At 40.6% G+C, this 20848-nt stretch overlaps 1 protein-coding gene across 14 annotated transcripts in view; it reads left to right on the forward strand.

Annotated features, from left to right (window-relative positions):
• Positions 1-20848, forward strand: part of RIMS2 (regulating synaptic membrane exocytosis 2) — a 787778-nt gene that overhangs the window by 757367 nt on the left and 9563 nt on the right. The window contains exon 1 of one of the 14 annotated variants that reach the window (XM_039525816.1): positions 12730-13086. The exons of the other annotated variants lie outside the window; for them this stretch is intronic. Coding sequence (XP_039381750.1) covers positions 12951-13086 — 136 coding nt within the window. The 5' untranslated portion in view covers positions 12730-12950. Of the gene's footprint in view, positions 1-12729; positions 13087-20848 lie in introns of those variants that run through there. 14 annotated transcript variants of the gene reach the window in all.

Consider the following 20848-nt stretch of genomic DNA (forward strand, 5'->3'; position numbering starts at 1 on the left):
AGTGCTCAGCACATTGCACAGGATTGAGCCCAGATATGTGAACACAAAGAGCCAGATACACACCAGCTGGTCTATCACTAGGGCTCCTAGATGCTATGGTAATACAAATAATAATAATGGTTAGTGTTTACACATATCAATTTTTCTCATCCCAGAATTCTGAAATGCCAAAATTAGGCATCTTACATATTCCAGAGATTATTTATGCAGAAAAGTGCATTGTATCTTTATAAACTGTAGTGCTCATCTAAGAAAAAGGGTTAGTTTCCCTTTAACTTACATGAAATCTAGGGTAGCAAGTTTAATCTTAAACTGCCAGGGTTTGTTTAAATGAAACTGAAATTCTTTGGGGAGCATTTAAAATCTACATAATGTTTGTGTGATAATGATTGTGTGATGTAACCTTTAAATTAACAGATATATGTGTGAAGATATGTACTTGCCATCTGCTTAGTAGCTTCACATTTGAAGATGCGACAGTGTATTAATTATTCCACCTAAAGGCTATAATGTTTGGATGGAACAACTTATTTTCATGATGTCTGATGATTCTGAAAATGCCCCCTTTTGCCCAAACCATATACCCCGTGGTGACACTCAGTTCCAGCCAGTAGCCGCGTGGATTTGATACACAATTTTATTTAGAGTGGGAAGGGTTTCTATAGATTCCAAATTATACATTTCAGTAAAAAAAGTACTTCATTTTGGTTGGTATCTAACGGTAGAATTTGGCTGCAGACTATTATACCTTTAAACACAGAGCTCTTTAGCCATATTGTGCTCCTATTAATCTTGGTGTAAATGCTGAGTAACTCCATTGACTTCAATAGAGCTACTCTGGATTTACACCAGAGTAACTGAGAGCATACCTTTGTCCTTGACTACAGTAAATATACCGAAATACTTTAAAAATAATTGTCAGTGATCTTACAGAAGCAACTGAATCAACAGAATTCAGAATTAAACTTTCAAATCACCTTAGAGTTCAGGAACACAATGAGGTATCTACACCTAGCCTTCATAATGCTTAACTCTGTTCAGAAGTTATTTGTGCTGTACTGCATAGAGGAGTTTTGAAACAAAAAATAATGGTGCTTGCTGTACGCTATTTTTATATTTCAGTAACCATAATCCTTTTCTAGCTCAGCAGTTTCAAACCTATGGTAGTGTCTGACTTCTGAGAGCAAATTGATTGCCAGAATAGTGTCAGACTTTCCCCACATGCCATATAGCCTCATTCTTTACACTTCTGTTTTGTTAATGCTGTTTAAAAGCAGAATTTTAATGGAAATGGAAATTTTAGAGGATCTGATCCAAAGTCCATTGATGTTAATGAGATTCCTCCCACTGACTTGAGTGGTCATTGGACCTTCGATAGATACTCTGCCTTAGGGTACTATACTGCTGCACATTACTATAGTATCTGACACTTTCCATGTAAAATCTGTAGCAATAGTGAAGTCCGTAATGGACTTAATGGAGTTTCTGGCACTTCAATCTTTTCTGGGTTAAAACTCTGCTTAGGGGAGGGCTTGTGATTTTTTTATTTGATTAATTTACATTTATTGGGGGTTTATTTAGGTTGATTTGTATCAGGATTTTTTTGTTTGTTTTGGGTGGGAAGGGTTGTTTGTGTATTGGTTGGTTGGAGATCTTGAGCAGAAGAAGGGGGTGTCAATATTGTGAGTGCCACTCTTAAGTCCTTTTGGGAACCAAGTTGCAAGATGCTTCCAGGACTCAGCTCCTATAGTGATGAGTGCAGTATAAGTACCTAAATATAACAGAACAGCAATTGTAAGATCTATAAAATCACGGCCGGCTCCAGGGTTTTTTGCCGCCCCAAGCAGCAAAAAAGAAAAACAAAAAACAACCTGCGATCGCGATCTGCAGCTCTAACGCTGCCGCTTCAGTGTTCAGCGGCAATTCGGCGGCTGGTCCTTCACTCTGAGAGGGAGTGAGGGACCCGTCCCCGAATTGCTGCCAAAGAGCCAGACGTGCTGCCCCTCTCCATTGGCTGCCCCAAGCACCTGCTTGCTGGGCTGGCGCCTGGAGCCGGCCCTGTATAAAATAAAACTAAAATTTGGGATTCTGTCAGTTAAAAATTAAGTTGGTAGGAAAAACTGATGAATATTGGATGGGTCCTGATCTACACTGGCAGCTTTATAAACTCCAGTTCTTGTAGTCAGTGAGTTAATGTATGCCTTTTTAGATTAAGATGACCCTTTAGAGAACTGAACTCTGGAGATGAAATCCACCCCCCGTGTGCAGACAGTCCTATGTGCTATAAGGCTTTTTGTGCTTTCAGCCCCACATTAACGCCCCAGTCCTGCATCTGATTCCACACTATGGACTTCTGTACCCACATGGAGTCCCACTGAAGTCAATGGGTAAAAAGTTAAGGGCTAATTGTGTGAAACATTCCTATGAGGTCCTGAATGCCCTCAATACCCACTGAAGTCAATGCAGACACTTTGCAAGATTGAGCCCTAAGTGAAATTTGCAGTAGCTCTGAGGGGCTGTGCAAGGCCCTATAAACCAAAAGAAATCTCAGGGCCATTTTATGGCTAGTCAGTAAAGCAATGCCCTCTATAGTATAACATATCCAACACACATTAATTGTCATATCAAGAAAAACAGACCATTTCGTTATGTATAAAGGTGCCTGAAATAGAGTTGCTTCCATGATTAGCATGTAGAGGACTTTTAAGTTTCTAAAGGTGATGTCAAAATTAGGGCATAGACTTTCACATTCAAATGTCTCACTTAAGTGCTGACAACCAGATTCTCCAAAAGCTTTCATTGCTTTATGATAGTGCATTTTTCTTAACTTGGAAAATGGCTGCCATGGCTGACTGAACATGAACTCCAGTAACAAAATTATCAGCAAACTTTGTATGTTTTTTCTTGATAGACATTACAGCACTTATCTTAGTCAGAAGCAGGGTGTGGTACCTAAATTATTTTGTTTTCTGTTTCTTCTTTTTCTTGTCATATTGTTGCTATTTGTTATTTTCTTATGCAACTTGTAACAGCATTATACTGGAATATGTTTCTGTGACCAAATACTGTCAGAAATACCAGCATATAGATCAGAAGGAGCTTTTCCACAGTATAATTAAATAAAGCCAGCGGACTGCTGCATTAACACAGCTACAATAACTCTATGCAGCATGCGTCACAGGCTACTATCAAGTCAACATTTTTAGACAGCTTCTGCCATTTATGAAGTGAAGTCTGAATTATGGGTGGAGACAAGTCATGTCTCATAAAGACATGGTTTCAGGAACCAAATTCAATTACACTGTACTAATCTAATATGTGTTGGATCCCTACAGTGTGGAATACATGCAGTTATAAAGATATAAATAGGAATTTTTATTTTGTGAATGCTGTCAGTTTATTTTTTATTTGAGGGCTCTGAATATTATAGAATACTTTAGACTATCTGGATTCATGTGCTAAGTAAGAAGGGCGGACAAGGGTAGAATGAAGTAAATGGATAGGCTGTGTAAATTTTCAATTCTTTAAAATCACTAAATATTATCTATATATTTATTTATATTGTTTAGTGTATGTTTTTTCTAAAATATATTTCTTTTTAAAAAGATATATGCTTTGATTTCTATGCACCTTCTTTTCTCATCCTTACTGAAAACATTATTAATTAACATATTTTGTTGATCTCCTCCCCAGTTTGCAAATTGTCCTGTGATCTCAAGGTGCAATATTATTTTAATCAAAACAGCATTACTTTAACTGACTTAAGTATTCTGCTCTGGTTCATAAGCCTTAATTAATTACTGTTGAACTATATAGAGTGCCAGAAGACCATTCACATGGTCTAATTATACAGAGTGTGACTTACCCTACTTTGTAGTTTCATTATAAACACCAGAAGGAAATGGTGAGGATATTTTATTTAAATAAGACAAAAAGCCTTCACGTTTTGCAAATGTTAAAATAATCCATAGGGATTTTTTTCAAAGCTCCTTGATGGTCATTAAGGTATAATAAAGGAGGGGGGGGTCATGTGCAGAGCTAGTAATTCTGCTATGTTGCTTTTTAAAAATCTGAACATCTAACATGTACTTGGATCTTAAAATGTCTAATTAAGAGTGTTTTTTGTTATTGTTTCTTTTTGTTGTTGCCCCCCTTTTTTTTTCATAAAGAAAAATCAAACTATTTTAATTATTTTTCCATTTTAGGTATTTTTTTAACTTCTCTCAAAAGTTCACCTTTAGAGGTTGAGACTTATGTGTTCAAAAGAGAAGCAGGGAAGATCATTTTGAGATCTTCAAATAATTGCTGGTTCAATCATTCATTAATCAGGATTTTCAGATTATAGTTATTGGGGCTAAAGTCATCCATTAACTGCAGTAGACTAACACTTGCGATGAAGTTGATCCTCAAAGTAGGAAATGCATGAGAATCAAGAGAATGGAAATCAACTACTGTCAGTTGTATAATAGCAAAAATATTTAAGGGTTGATATCAAATTACTAAACACTGGATGCTCAGAAAATATCAAATATTGAAAAAAGAATGGAGCTAGAAAAATGACATCAAACCAATTGCTATGCAATTACTCAAGGAATACTGAGGGAAAAGTCCTTGTATTGGGAAGCTATATGGAGACAAGATAGTAGCTAACCACTGAAGGCTAATCCTGTACCTAATGTACCTTTAATTTGTAATTTATAAATTTATTTACTAATTCATTAAATAGTCTATTAAATGTATATAATTTTCTAAACAGCATTTTTAAATCAATAAACATTTTATATCTCAGTAAAAACAAAACTTTGCAGCTTAGTGTGACATACTTTAAAACATCAAACATGTATGGATCCATACAGAAAAAAAGTCAAAACTAAATGTGTTTGAGGGATAAAAGTCACAGTTGTTTAAAGTAGGAATCATCTTAGGTTCACAGCAAACAGAGAGCTAAATCCATTACTCTTTCTACTACATATATAAACCAGTATATAATTATTGCACTTTATGTCTCAGAGGTGCCAGGCATCTCCAATTCCCACTGGTCATCTCTGAAAATCAGATCATCAATGCATAGCAGTGACAGCTGTGGGTGCTCAGAACTTCTAAAAATTAGACCATATACATCTCATAGTTGGCATTTCCTTTACCGAATGTAAATTTGAGGACTAAAATAAGTGCACAGTATAGTCCATGATATGGTGTGTAGAATGTCTTGTATAAAGTTTTTGCTATTCCAGGTTTTTGAGAGCCTGGTCTGGAAATTGTCTAATGGCTTCAGAACAACAGTCTCCTCTGGATATGAAAAACTCCTTTTCTGGAGCTCTTTGAGATTCAGAATAGTCCTTCGATGGTGTTTCTAAAATACATTTATTCCATGCAAGTTCCAGTGGCAGTGTTGTGCAGGGTCTTAAGGAATCTGGTTTTGGGTGTTCCACTGTTTTATTCTCTTGGTCTAGCTGAGCTTAAAAGTCACATTTAGCAAGATAACAATTTTATTCTGAAATTATCAATTGATTTGATATGATATTATGAAAAGAAATGTGAGTCATGGGATATTCACACAATCTCTTGCATGACCAGTTAGAAAAAAAACACTTAGTCTGTCACTCCAAATACAAATGAAACACACTATAAAATAGCACACACTGAAACTCTGACTTCACAAAATCATTTGCGGAGTTCCAACCAGGGGCGGCTCTAGAGCCCAGCAGGGGCACAGCACGCCGCGGGCCCCTTTCTGGGGGGGGCAGGCTGGGGCCAGTGGCCGCTGCGCAGTCATGCCTGGGGCGGGAGGTCCACGGGAGCGGCGGACGACCGACCTGAAGCCAGACTGCGGCGCTGTTCGCTGGGCTGGCTGGCTGGACGGCCCGCCCGCGCAGGGCGACAGGCTCAGCCGAACCGCCCGCCGAGCGCAGCCCCCCCCGCGCGGCCAGTCCAGTGAGCAGAGCCAGCAGACGACCCAGCTCCTCCGTGCCCGCAGCGCCCGCGTCATGTCCGCTCCGCCCCGGCGCTCCGGGCGGCATTGCTTGGGGCAGCCAAATTTGTAGAGCCGCCCCTGGTTCCAACGTAAAGTTATCAAAGAAAGCATTTACATTTTGTCCAGTGATAATCAATATTCATATATTGGAAGAATTTGGTCAGTGTTTTTGACTTCTATTATGAATGTTCTGCCATTAGTTGCTTTCAGTGGTATGAGCGGCACTATTTTCCTCAGACTAAAATCTGAAGGAAAGTATTCAGTGGTGTGAGTCACTGTGTATGCTGTTAGATTCAGTTCACATCAAACACTATTCCACATGACGTGGGCAACATTTTATGGACTCTTTGTGTGAGAGACTGTTTTTTCTCTTTCAAATGTAAGAATTTGTTTACATCTCAGTAAGCATGATACTGAATGTAAATAGGCTACAGGCAAAATCTAGCTGTTCCTACATTTAACTGTGTTTATAATTAAAACAATATTACCACAAATAATGTTTTTTTCCAGTGAATATTTTTTAGTCCTTTGTTCTAATATTCAAGAATAAGGTACTTGCGGGCTTCCCGTATTCTCTTTTTGTTTTCCTATTAGCTTATTATATCAGTCTGTGAACCCCCTTCCAGACCTTTATCCAATGGTTTCTTTATGGTAAGAAACAAATGCTTTTCTCCTTCTGTAACTGCATTGGCAGTCTGAAGACACTCAAGACAATCTGCCAAGGTCTGGGCCTACTGCAGCAGATTTGGCCTGGCTGCCCTTCTGTCCCAAATTTTAGTGAATGGCACTGTGACCTGGCACACAAATCCACTCAAATTTGGCCTAGCTGCCTCTCTGTCATGGAGGGTGAACTGGGCCAACTCCGCTGCTCTGGGCAGCTTCCCAGAAATCTGATGCCCTAGGCAACTGTCTACTTTGCCTATAGCCAGACCAGCCCCTGCTGCTTAGTGAAGGCTGAAGCTGGAATGACAAACAGGTTACAGGACAAAACTCAGTTAAAACATATAAAATATATAATGAGGTCTGGACTGTGTCTATAAGATCCATACATAGATGGGGCCCTCCAACATGTGGAAAGAGGCCCATTACATATGGAAGGGGACTTGGCCTCCTCTGTAATACTACAACATCTCCTCCTGACAAACGCCATGGAGGGTGTTCCATGAGTGTTGGGTTCTCTGCCATGGAAAATGTGCGGAGGTGGGGCAGGCCAGGGGTGGAGTTACATTGAACTCTCTCAAGTCCCAGAGGGCTTAGGCATAATTATCTTTCTCATATAACAGTATTATCTAGGCAGCTATATCTTCTATGTAGACGAAACTGGAGGCAACCATGGTCAAGAGAAATCTTTCATATTGCAGCTCCAATGGAGCCCCACCGCCAGGGAGACAGGTAGGGAAATGTTGAGGGGCATAGACAGTGAGGGGGAAGTGCAGATGGTTTCCTAAATCTGCGAAGTGTGGAGGAGACAAAAAGATTTGCAGTGGCTTCCCTAATGAGATAATTAGGAAGGATTTTAGAGGCGGGTGGAGGGAAGCTTCCTTGCAGAGATTTCCTCTCCCAGACCTCCTCCCAGTGGTTTTAATCATGGGAAGCATGGATGTGGTCCAAAGTAAGGAAGTTTAATAGTCTGTCCCAGAGCTACATGGGATCTGTCCTGGGTCTGGTTCTATTCAATATCTTCATAAATTATTTGGGTAATGGCATAGAGAGTACTCTTATAAAGCTTACAGACAATACCAAGTTGGGAGAGGGTTGCAAGCACTTTGGAGGACAGGATTAAAATTAAAAAGAAATTGAGAAACTGGAGAAATGGTCTGAAATAAATAGGATGAAATTAAATATGGATAAATGCAAAGTACTACACATCGGAAGGAATAATCAATAGCAATAGCAGGGGGTGGATCATTTGACGATTTCCTAGTCTGTTCATTCCCTCTGAAGCAACTGGCATTGGATGCTGTCGGAAGACAGGACACTGGGCTAGATGGACCTTTGATCTGACCCAGTATGGCCATTCTTATGTTCCTGAGCACAAATACAAAATGGGAAATGCCTGCCTAGGAAGGAGATCTGGGGTTATAGTGGATCACAAACTAAATATCAGTCAACAATGTGATACTGTTGCAAAAAAACCCAATCATTCTGGGATGTATTAACAGGAGTATTGTAGGCAAGACACTAGAAGTAATTCTTCTACTCTATTGAGCACTCGTAGGGCCTCAACTGTAGTACTGTGTCCAATTCTAAGCATCACATTTTGGAAAGATGTGGACAAATTGCCAAAAATCCAGCAGAGAGCAGCAAAAATGATTAAAGGTGTAGAAAATTTGACCTACAAGGAAAGATTGAAAAAATTGTGTTAAATATTTTCAAAGTTCAGTACAAGCACTAGTTATAATCTATCCAACTCTATCTCTTCTGTGAGATGGAGATAATAATTACTGGTAAATATTAATAATATACCCATTTCACAGAAGAGGAAATTTGTTCATAGAGAAGACACACAATTTGCCCATGGCACACAGTAAGGGCTTGGCTACACTTGCAAGTTACAGCGCGATAAAGGAACCCCAGGCACACTAGCTCACTACCCATCCACAATGGCAAAGCACGTAGAGTGCTTTGACTCCACGGCTACAGCGCTGCTGGTACTCCACCTCGGCAAGAGGAATAACGTTTGCTGTGCCTAGGCTACAATGCACAGGCGTCAGTGTGAACGAGGTGTTGCGTTACTGCTCTCTGATCGGCCTCCGGAAACGTCCCATAATCCCCTTAAATCAAGTGGCCACTCTTGTCATTGTTTTGAACTCCTGTAGGAATGGAGAAATGCCCTTTCAAAGCTCCGTTTCTGACAGCCGGCATGCAAGCCATTACTGTGGAATGCTATGTGTGAGAGAGAGAGAGAGAGGCAGGGGGGAGGGGGAAGTCTGCTGCTGTCTGAACTTACAAGACAGCATGCTAACATGTTCTCGGCCCCCCAAAACCACACTCTCTCTCCCTCCATCTACACACCATACACTCTCTGTCACACTCCACTCCCCCCTCCCATTTGAAAAGTACGTTGCAGCTAATTGCATGCTGGGATAGCTGCCCATAATGCACCACTCCGAATGCTGCTGCAAGTACCACAAATGTGGCCACACCAGTATGCTTGAAGCTGTCAGTGTGGACAGATTGCAGCATTTTCCCTACTGCACTCTACGAAGGCTGGTTTAACTCAAAGCGCTCTACATCTGCAAGTGTAGAACCAGTATTAGAACTCTGGAATTCTTATCTCACAACTCCATACTCTGTCCAGTAGCTTATATAGTCTCTTTTTCGTCATACAAAAGGTGTGCTACAAATTTCCTGGAAATGCTTTAGGGAAAATGGCAGAAATAGATTAAAAATGTTGTAAATCTTGTGGCATGCTTGAAAGCAGATTCTATTGTTTGTCCTGGCTTCTGTAAAAGTCACAGTTGTAGTTGCTCAACCAGTGGGATTTTTTTCCCCTCTGTGTCCCTGTCATATTTCTTTTCATTTTTATGCAACAGTTTTTTATGGAAATCAGTGATAGTTCAACTGAAGTGGAACTAAGATTTACTGTTTTTACATTCCATATCCCAAAAGGACTCTTTAGTGAAAACTAAAATAAATCAAACCATGGGCAATTCTGTTCAGAATTTTGCAGTATTTGCACATATCAAATATTTTATTTTTAGTGCACTTTAGTTTATATTAATAGGCAGAATGATCTGCAAACACAAAGGCCATTTTACATCTCTGCTTCAACCATTTATTTGAAGACAGGTGTAAAGGTGTAGAAAACTTGACCCACAAGTCTTTTAGCCATTGATTTCAATACTGTATTTTAGAGTTTATTTTAGGACAGATTTAAATTTTAGAGTGAGCTGCAAACAAAAAATGTTGACTCGCATTCCATCCTTAGCTTGAAACCAAGTTTATCTGCCGTTTACAAGTAACTGAATATAATGCAGAATAGTCCAAGGTGGAGAGGATTAACTAGAGAGAATTCTGTCACAGTTAGCTCTGACAAATCCATTATTTGGGTAAATTAGACCTGTTATCCCAATTATATAGAAAGAACCAATAATGTGTACAATCTGTTACTTGCTATTCCCACCCCGTCCCCCCAGTGGAATTTAACCCTTAAATGTTATTGATGATTTTATAATAGAAACTAATATATATGGCACCTTTACACAGCTCTGGAAGTGAAAAGGGGCCTTGAAGTGGCATAAATTACATTTACACCCACTTTAAAGCCCCTTTATGCTGCCCCAGTGGTGCACAGGGGGTGGGAGAAGGAGGTGTCTAAACATAAATGACAAACAGGCTCAAGTAGGTTTATCATTGACAAGGAATATGCATAATTTAAAATGTACTGCATGGAATATCTGGGGTGGGGTTTTTTTTTGTTCTAATAAAAATATAGAGATACACAGCCTTGTGAAATATAAGGAAAATAATGTAATATGAGTGGCTGAATATCAATGCAGCATGTGTTATTATAGACAAAATTTGCCACAGGGTATGTCTTCACTGCAATGTAAGCACAGGGTTAGTAAACTTCAAGTTAGCAGACCCTGGGTTTGTTAACTTAGGGCTTCAGGATCTACGCTCATTTGTAACCCTAGGTTAGGAATTGCTGAACCCTGGGTCCCAACCTGGGGCTCCAACATTGCGGGCCTAAGTCCAACCACTCATATTCCAGGCTTCCTAGTGCTCTCCCAAAATGCGGCTCCTCTAGCCCTTTGTTCATGGCACGGTGTGGAAAAACTTGACTGTCCAGAGGACAAAGAACGTCAGACTGTGGGATTGTGGAATACTTTTGGCAGATTTCCAAAGCATGAGTGCAGTGGGGCTGCGTCTACATTGCAAAGCAACAGGGCTTGAACCCTGGGCTTTGACTTGAGTCAGGTGCAGATCCTCCACCTGCATGGGATCCTGGGACCAAGCCCTGGGTTAGTGTGATTTGTGTGTAGACAGAAGTTAGGCTTGAGCCTGATTTCAAACCCTGGGTTTACATTGCAGGGTAGGCATACCCATCGCCTCATTTTAACATTCAATTGTGTACGCTCTTGTGGAAATTTTAATGTCGTTTTTTTCTTGTTTAGTTGCTCACGGAAGAAGAGCAAGGTTTTCTCCATTTATTTGGCTCTTTCTCTTTTTTTATTTGGTCCTATCTAACATAACTTAGGAATACTAGATTATAATGATTTGAAAATAAAAAATGTGATGCACACTGTAAAAATAGCTAGTGGCACATGATTACAAATACACAAGAATCACTTTTTATGAGTAAAGAGGGATCACATGTTCCATCTAAAAGCGATTCTTTACCATAGTGGAAGAAGAAGAATATTGACCATTTATAACTTCTTATTACTAGGCATGAATATTCCTTTCAAGAGACCAACCCAATAAAAATTTGCTCCAATGACCTGATACTATAAGCATCTTGCATGAACATCAGTTAGGCATTTTGCATTCAGACCCTATATAATAATAATTTATTATTGAGGAGTTAATACATAACATTAAAAACTGTTAATGTTTCATTTACTGGGCATTATATATATATAGGTATAAAATAGCCACTCAGAAAGCTCCACTTGTATGAGTTCTAAAGCAGTTTTGTCAACTTGATGCATCTTTTGCATTGTCGCAGATTGTTGTATAATAATTCACTAAATACAGTGAAAGTTTTACAATAGTAAATAGCCCTTTTTTAAGATAGCCAGTGCTTTGAATATATGGAGATACACCTATCTCATAGAGCTGGAAGGGACCTGAACCTAGCCCCTGCCTTCATTAACAGGACCAAATACTGATTTTACTCCAGATCCCTAAATAGCCCCCTCAAGAATTGAACACACAACTCTGGGTTTAGGAGCCCCATACTCAGACCCCTGAGCGATCTCTCCCCCAAATACTGCATATTACTTCATATCAAAGTACTATATAGTCTATTAATAATGCTAACAGATTGCACCACCAAGGAGACATTCTATATGTTCTGATACCATTTAACAAAGTTGGGGTGAAAAGTGTAGACCAGTGATTCTCAAACTATTGTACTGGTGACCCCTTTCACACAGCAAGCCTCTGAGTGTGATCCCTGCCTTATAAATTAAAAACACTTTTTTATATATTTAACACCATTATAAATGCTGGAGGCAAAGTGGGGTTTGGGGTGGAGGCTGATAACTTGTGACCCCCCCCCCATGTAATAACCTCATGACCCCCGAGGGGTCCCGATCCCCAGTTTCAGAACCCCGGTGTAGACTAACAACCAATGACGTCCACGCCCTGAGTGCTGACAAGACACATGACATTTAGTGAATGAGCAGAGGCAGTAGTGCTGCTCCCTGGGAGCCCCCTATCGAAAAAGTAAAGTAGACACAAATGTGATAAAAGAAAAACCTTGACACCAGCTGCTCTCTCTAGCACTGTCTCCTCTTAGCCCGCGGCCCTTTTCCCGCTGCTTCATCTTCTGGGTTTAGGGGACTCACTCGCTAGCTTAACTATTAACAGCGAGGGGAGTCGACAGAGAGTTTGCTGGGCGCCAGCAGAGCCGGGGCTGGCTGGGCTCCTGCCTTCACCCCGCACGGAGCGGTCAGTGCTGACTCCCAGCTGCGACCCGGGCGCGCTGCACATGACCTGGCTTTGGCTCCGACCGGCAGCAGCAGTCCCGGCGGCAGGGCTCGCTGAGGGCTAGTTCCCGGCTCGGCTGGACGCCGCTCGCTCGCTCGCTCTCCCCTGAGCCAGCCGCAGAGCCGCTGAGGGCAGAGAGGCGCTGGGTCTAGCGCCACGCCCGGGAGCGCGGTCGCCTGCTGCCTGGCGGGGCCGGGCGCTCCCTGTGCGCCCGCCGAGCCCCGGAGCCCGGGGAAAGGGGCCGCCTGCCCCCTCCCCGCTGCCCGGCTGCGAAGCCGCCAAGACGCCTCGCTTCTTGTACCGCGCCAAAGGCAGGATGGGCCGGCAGGGGCCGCGCGCGGGGCGCAGCGTGCAGAGGTCCCCGAGCCGGAGCAGCCTCTCCGCCTCCTTCGAGGCGCTCGCCGTCTACTTCCCCTGCATGAGCTCCCTGGAGGAGGAGGAGGACGATGGCGGTGAGGAGCCGGGCGCGGGGACGCCCCGGGCGGGCGGTTTAGCCAACTCCCAGGAGCGGTACGGGGGAGTCGCCGGCCCCGGCGCGGGATGCCCTGACCCCCGGGGTGACAGCCAGAGCTGGGGTGGTCCCCGGGGCAGGCGTGAGCTCAGGCAGCGCGCAGCGCCGTGCGCCGGGAGCTCCGGGTGGGGAGCGCGGTGCCATGCCCCGTGCTGGCCGGGGAGCGCTGGGCCGAGGGTGGGGGTTGGCCCTGTAACCCGCAAGCGGGGAAAAGTGTCACTTCGCTGTGTAAAGCGGTGGTTGGGCTCTTATGAGGCACTAACGTGCAAAACCAGCTCAGTGCTTAACAGTCAAGCTTCGTTTTTCCCCATTCAGATGAGCATAGTGCGAGGACCTCGACGGTAGATTGTTTCCCACTTTTAAATTGCTTCCTGTTTACATTTTGAACGCCCCCAAGTATATATAATTGAATCTGTTATGTGTTATTACAAATAATAATGCGCTCGGAATTCTTTGTGTTAAGAGTGTAATTAATGACACGCTGCTTTGTAAATCAGCACTGAGCTGTAATTTAGAAGAAGCCTTTTACATGGTCAATGAAACCGTTAAGAGTAATTTTGACATTAGATCATTTGCTAAGTATTATTTATACAGGAAAGTGTTCCTGGGTTTTTCGGTTTTATTTTCTTGAGTAAACTGTCTGGAGAGCAGTAAATACAGTCTTCTAAGACTCTGTTGGCAATATTGAGCTTGCCACCAGTTCTTACTCTGAAGTTAACACACCAGTTCCAAAACAGTTCCAGTCCGGTTTGAATAATTAAATACGGTCCCTGTTTAACATTTCCTTAGTAATTCATTCCATGGATGTAGGCAGAAGACCTAGTTTTAGAGCCAGATTCTGTAAATGCTGGCTCATGTAAATAATCTCCGTTCATGAAAGTAACCCCAGTTAATTCAGTAGGGCTACTAGCATAAATATGATTTACTTATGTGAGTTACAGGATCAGACCCTTACATGAAAAATACTGGAAATATATTTTTTCCAAATAACAGTAGTAAATTAATTCAACTCAGATTTGACTGTAGTTAAAATAGATAATTATAATGGAAAATTAGGAAAACTGAGCTACCTAATTAACACAGAACCTGAAAACAAAATTGTATCTTTTTATCATTTACCATTTGGAGTGTACGCATAGAAAATGTATGTACTAACGCATAATACCAAATTCTTGCTAGGCTACAAATGATTTTTCTTGAGCTCATGTTCTGAAAATTGACTTCAGAAAAAAAAATGGGCATTTTCATAATTTTACAGGTAGAACTATTTTAAATGTAATTGGCATTTATCACAAGGAATTTAAGGTTTATGTCTTCAGAAATAGTAATTAAAATATGCTCCAAAAATTTCTTGTTAAAAACATGCTGTTTTTAAAGCAATTAAATTACCATCAATTATGCTGAATGTATTTAGTTTTTCTTTTAAAAGAACATCTCTGTACATTTCAGAACAGTTATTCTTCCATTTTCTAGCATGGGTTACAATTATTATATGTATCCTGTCTCATCAACATGGTACTGTGCACCTAGTTATTTTATTTTGGCCTACTTACTTAGTTTCTCTAGGTAAATAATTACTATTCAGTAAGTGCCTTTGTGTGTTAAAAACTGATGATTGGTATTTTAATGAAATTTCAACCACCTTAAAGAACTTTTCCAGTGAATGGATAGTAAGTCAGTAGAGGAACAACTAGAATATCTAATTAAAAATTAATTGGCATATATACAGTCCTTCCTTTACTTACTTTGTAATATCAGTTTGTATATTTTCCCATCCGGGTTGTTTTTGACTCTCTATCAGAACAAAAAAAAATGTATGTACACTTTTCAGTGTTTTGTTAATCTCTAATAACTGATCATATTCAGAGTTCAACCATATATGACAATGATTCTCATGTAATTTAAATGAAAACATTGAAATATGTTTCCCACAGAATTTGTGTGAATTTGGGTTTCTTCTGCCTGATATTTTGGATACACATGAGGTTATAAAGGGAATGAAAAGGCGTGGAAGTCAAATTCATCTCTCAAACACACTCAGTGAATCTGTGCAAATAAACATTAGATGTATTTGATGGGCTCCAAGTAGCCTCTGCACACAGATCAGGATCTGCCATATTCTGACACATTTTATATCATTACTTTCATGTGCTGTCAGATCCCATAAGTAGGTGTGGTTTGATCCAAAGTGAGCAAACAACCTCTCCCCTCCATGATCTTTGTATGCAGTCATCTGAAAAGGCAGATCCCAAACTCATTTCATGAGTAAACTGTTCCAGCCCTGAGGTGAAATAACTGCTGCATGTGGTGCGTAGGCAAAAGATAGATGTCTCACCATATGAGCTTTTACAAAAATTTTCAGCTAAATCAGATATACTAGTACAAATGGAAAATCTGTCTTTCAGGACATTTGTGTGGATTTGTGAAACTGACTGGAGGACCTTTGGTCCATAAACCATTGAACTGAATACACATATATGTATTTTTACATCTGGAAAGATACAATGTGGATAATAATCTTCATTTTAGAAGTGATCAAAGTGTAAGTCAATCAAACTTATTAATAAGAGTTAAGCTACTATTTTTAATACCATGTTTGAGAGAACATAGCCCAATGGAAATTGATTATAGAAAGATTTAGTTCCTGACTCCCCATTACATCCAAGTTATGCTCAAATATAGTAGAGAAGGATGGACACAGGGCGCTCCCTGATTCAGAATCACTTGACCCTCAGTGCAAGTTAGGTCCTGCCCATAGGCAGAGAATTTATGACAGTGGACAATTGGGTGTAACAAAGCTTACTCTACTTTACCACATCCCCCCGTGCACCCAGCCTGTCTGCAAGAATGCCCCCAGGGGGTGGCAGTTGGGCATAGAAGGTGGTAGAGGTAACTCAGAATTCCCCTGCACAGGAAGAATTCTCCACTGGCAATCTTCAGCCACTTTAAGACTACTTTGCGCCACTTATCAGACTGGAAAAGCTAGCCCTTAGTCAATTTATGATGTAAATTGTATTGCTGAGATATAATGATTGTAACAATCATGAATAAGAGATAAGAAATTGAGCAACTTTTCCGGTATACAGAGTGCTTTATGTTTCCTAGTTGCCTCTATGTTGAAGAATCTGTGTGGACATTGAAGTTTCAGCCAGTTATTTATTCTGAATAACATTTTATTTCATTATTATGTTTATCTATGGTATGTATAGTAAAAAACATTATTAAGAAGCTAATTCTAGATTAGACAGCCAGGGTAGGGTGACCAGACAGCAAATGTGAAAAATCGGGACAGGGGGTGGGGGGTAATAGGAGCCTCTATAAGAAAAAGACCCAAAAATCGGGACTGTCCCTATAAAATCGGGACATCTGGTCACCCTAAGCCAGGGAGAAGTGTATGGTAGACACACACACATCAGTAGACATCCATATGGTATTAGAGAAAAGCCTGAGTCACATATAGATGCTATCAAAGGAATTTTTTTTAGCATTACTGTGTCACACTAACTGAAAGTTAAAGTTTATCCCCTACTGAAAGAAGTGTTTGATATTTGGAACAAAATTAAATCACATTTAGCATGGGGAAGGGTTTGGGTGACAATCTCCACCTGTCTAATCCAGCCACTTTTGAATATGAAATCCTGGCCCCATTGAAATGAATGGGAATTTTGACACTGACTTCATAGAACTCAGGAATTCACCCTGTGACTTGAGTTTGTGTGAGATTATTCCATGATGTAAAAATGGTGAGTTTGAGTTTTCTAAGCCTTTTCTGGGCTCTGGCAGAAGGAAGGCCTGATTTTCACTACCACAAGTAGCTACATACCACAGTGTGGACCCAGCCTGATTTTTACTGCAGTGTGTAACTTCACATATCTTACATGCCAGCAATGCCGCCATCAGTCTAGACAAGGCCTAAGTCAGGCACCGATGGTATGTGTGCTTCCATATCATAGAAATGTTACCTGACCTAGATAGAAAGCCAGCCCTTACCAACAACTGAAACATTTTCTAAATACCACTGAGATACACACAATGTTTGGGTAGGATTTGATCCTTCCCCATATAGGGACATGTTCATTGGTATACTCCACCTACTTTTTGCCATTTCATTAACCCAGGCCTGGTCTACACCTAACACTTAGGTTGATCTAATTACGTTGCTTAGGGCTGTGAACTAGTTAAGCCAACCTAAGCCCTGGTAGAGACACTGCTAGCGTAAAGGAAGAATTCATTCGTGGGGTGGATTAACTGCAGTGACAGAAAAACACCTTCCGCCACTGTAGCATGTCTGTGCTATTGCGCTCTATCAGAACAGCTGCAGCACCATAAATGTGCTGTAGTAATGTCTGTAGTGTAGACAAGCCCCCACTTTAACTGGCTGATCAGACCAGGTTTCGATTGTCAAAATGTGGCATAGGAACTGGAGTGCACCAGTGAATCTAGCCTGGTTAAGAGAAACACATTCTAACATAGTAAAAAGCGATTATTCTGATTAGGAGGCTGCGCCCCATTTTCCCCCCAGAAGCCCTCCCCATGCCTTCTTATCCTACACCCCTTTGGACTGGGGACCTCCTCCCCTTGCAACCTTTCCCAGAGGACCCAGGCATCTCCCTGCCTTCCCCCCCCCCCCCGCCCCCGCATGCCAGACCCTCCCCGTCGGAGTATAAGGGATTCAGCTTGGGCTTTGTTTTTTCATAAAAACACCCCACCCAGTCCCTTGCACTTGTTCATAAAAACACCCCACCCAGCCCCTTCCACTCTGAACTCCCAGCTTTTTGCAGTTTGGCTTTTTTCATAAAAACACCTTTACTTCCTCTTCTTAATAGTATTGTGATATTGGTGTATGATGTTAAAGAGCAGCTTGGCAAAGCTGCCTAGAAGATGCACTGAATCAGCAAAGCTCTCAGTTGCCTTGGACTTAGCCCCTCCATGGTCAGCGTCACCTGCTTTTACAGCTGTTCTGGCAGAGCTGGAGGTGATTTCAGGCAGCTTGTACGTGAGTCCTCATCCCCAAGTGGACTTAACCAACTGCAGTCAGATACCGTGGCGATGAGTGCGACATAAATGTCTAGATCTTCTTTAAAAAAATGCTGAAAAAAATGTGACTGAAACATAGCTTGCACATTCTGGGACCCAAGTCTACCAGGAAAACCAAGGTCGAAAATTAGAAAAGATCTGCAGGCAGGCTGACATTTACTAGACCTATTAGAGTCAGAGCCTAACGCAACCTGAATATTTGACTGAAGTGACTGAATGGAGCTTTAAAACTATTCCTCTTTTGACTTCGTTGAGTGTTTCCGATATAGTCAGAATAGTAAAACCCAATGGCACCATTGCTTCAGCTGGAGTTACAAATGTGTATCTGGAACTGTTTGAAAACATCTGCAGTCCCCACTATATTGTGAAACTTGCACTATATCTAGGAGAGTGTTTGGGACGAAACCTTGGCAGCAGGGGTCTGTTTAAATAATGTTCTTTGTGCTGGCTGGGGTCGTATAGATATTCATCTGTTATATCTCACCTGCAAAAATAGGCTTTAGGACTGTGTCTAATTTGTGTAATGTCAGTAATGTCATCCAACTGTTTGGCAAGATTTCTCTCATTAAGCCCTAACAGAGGGTGGTGAGTTATTTAAACATTCTCTACATTGCTCAAAAATGTGACACAGATCCTGCTGATAATGTGTATAATGGTCCTTTGCAACTCTAACAATAAACAAAAGTTGGGTAGAGATTGGTTTTACTGATTATTGCATGTTTCAAATGTATACTTTTCTAATATATGTAATAGTAATAAAACTGCAATAAAAACAATTTTTAAAAAGGCAGGATTTCTCCTAAATATGTACAACATTTACAGTTTACAGAAGTGTATTCTACCCAGGACACTACAGAATTCCTGTTAACATTAATGAGCAAATGAAGAGAGTATACCGCCTAAAATTATATGAATGCATTTAACAGCATAACCCAGAAATGCAATGATCTTAGTAGTTTTAACATAGACTATCTCTGAAGATGATCAGCTTTTGACCTCTCTAACTAGCAAAATTCAAGTCTGGGAGTTGAATGGTTTGAGTGATGGGGATATATATCTACTTCTCTAATCCTCGTATAGACTATATAAAATAAGAGTTTTAGTCAACAAAATTACTTGCTCTATTTTTTTTAGGGATTTTAATAGTTTGGGGTGGGCTTGATTCACCACTGCTTTGTACTTTGTGTAGTCTGTGCATACACAGTTCAAGGTGGATGTAAAATGGTACCATTCTAATATGGCAGCATTTTATACTCACTCTGCATAGGTGTAGATGATTATGCAAAGTACAAGGCAGTTGTGAATCAGGCCCATGGTGCATGAGGTTTGAGAACATTACTCTGACTCTGGACGATAGCCAGGGAGAGTTGCTGTGAGGAGTTGTGCTGTCTGTTCATATCCTATTATCAGGAATTGTACATTTGTAAAGAAAAGTAGATTAGGATAATTTAATAAGCCTACATTTGCCATCCACTTATTTTTCTGTCCTAACAGAAATAACCAACTTCTTGGGTTCCAGTGCATGGACCACTCAGTGCTGTAACAATATCAATAAAGTTAGCCATAGCTAGGTTAAAGTGTTTAGGAGTTAGTTAAAGACAAAAGATCAGAAGCTGTGATTATATTTAGTGTGTTTTGTATATTCCCAAATCAGCAGCTGTACTGGAATTTACTTTGCAGAGTGGTGAATTGAGGTTTACTCCTTGTAGCTTTGGGCAAAAATTTCAGAAAGTGTTCCATCATAAGTATTGTGGGTCTATCCTTGTTTCATTTTGGCCAAATAAGCAACTAAAGATTTAGCACAGATTATTTTTTTTTGGTATTAGTAGTATTTTATATTAGTGCCTTAATGCCAAGTACTTTTTCTGTACAACTATAAAACTTTATTCTTGGGTTATTCGCTGTTCCACTTAGATTTTCTTAGATAAATGATGATCACATGAAATATGAATTGCAACTATTATGGGTTTTATATTTGTTGTATCTTACAATGAGTCACTTAACAACAATAACAGTTTAATGGTGAAAATAGTAAGGTTTGAATTATCAGAGTAACAAGAGGCAAGACAGAGGGATATATTCTCCTTATGGGTGCACAGACATAACTGTCACTAATGCAAATACAAGTGAGTACAGAGAGGAAAAGAGAAAAGGAAGCTGCTCAGAAATACCCAGAAAAAATAAAGGTGTGGTGTTGTGCAGTTAAGAAGACAGACAGTCTCTTTTGAGACCATAAGACAACTCTAAATTGACTTCTGTTGAGCGCTTACCAATGATTCCTCATACAACTTTCTTTCAACCCCAATCAAGGGCTGGGGATGATGAGGGTGTTTAAAGTTATTCCAGATTAGGAACCTATAAACACACATAAAGGTTTAGGTTAGTTTTGGACTGGTAACTTCCGTGCAACAGCAATGTTCCTTCTTCCACTCAGCCATCACTCTGGCCTCTCATCTGAACTGAATCACTTGTTTCAGATAAAATGGATAGGGGAAAAGAAGAATATTTTAAAATGAGAAACCACAATAGCCACACTCAGAACAGCTGGTGCAATAGGTGCACATGTGCTGAGCCTTGAGCAGCTGTTGCTCTGATGATTCTTTTGCCTCTTCCATAATTTTGCAGTAAATCAAGTTGTGACATATGTGTTCATTCTTAATGTAAGT

This window comes from Mauremys reevesii, linkage group 2 (genome assembly GCF_016161935.1).
Source record: "Mauremys reevesii isolate NIE-2019 linkage group 2, ASM1616193v1, whole genome shotgun sequence".
Classification (NCBI taxonomy): domain Eukaryota; kingdom Metazoa; phylum Chordata; order Testudines; family Geoemydidae; genus Mauremys; species Mauremys reevesii.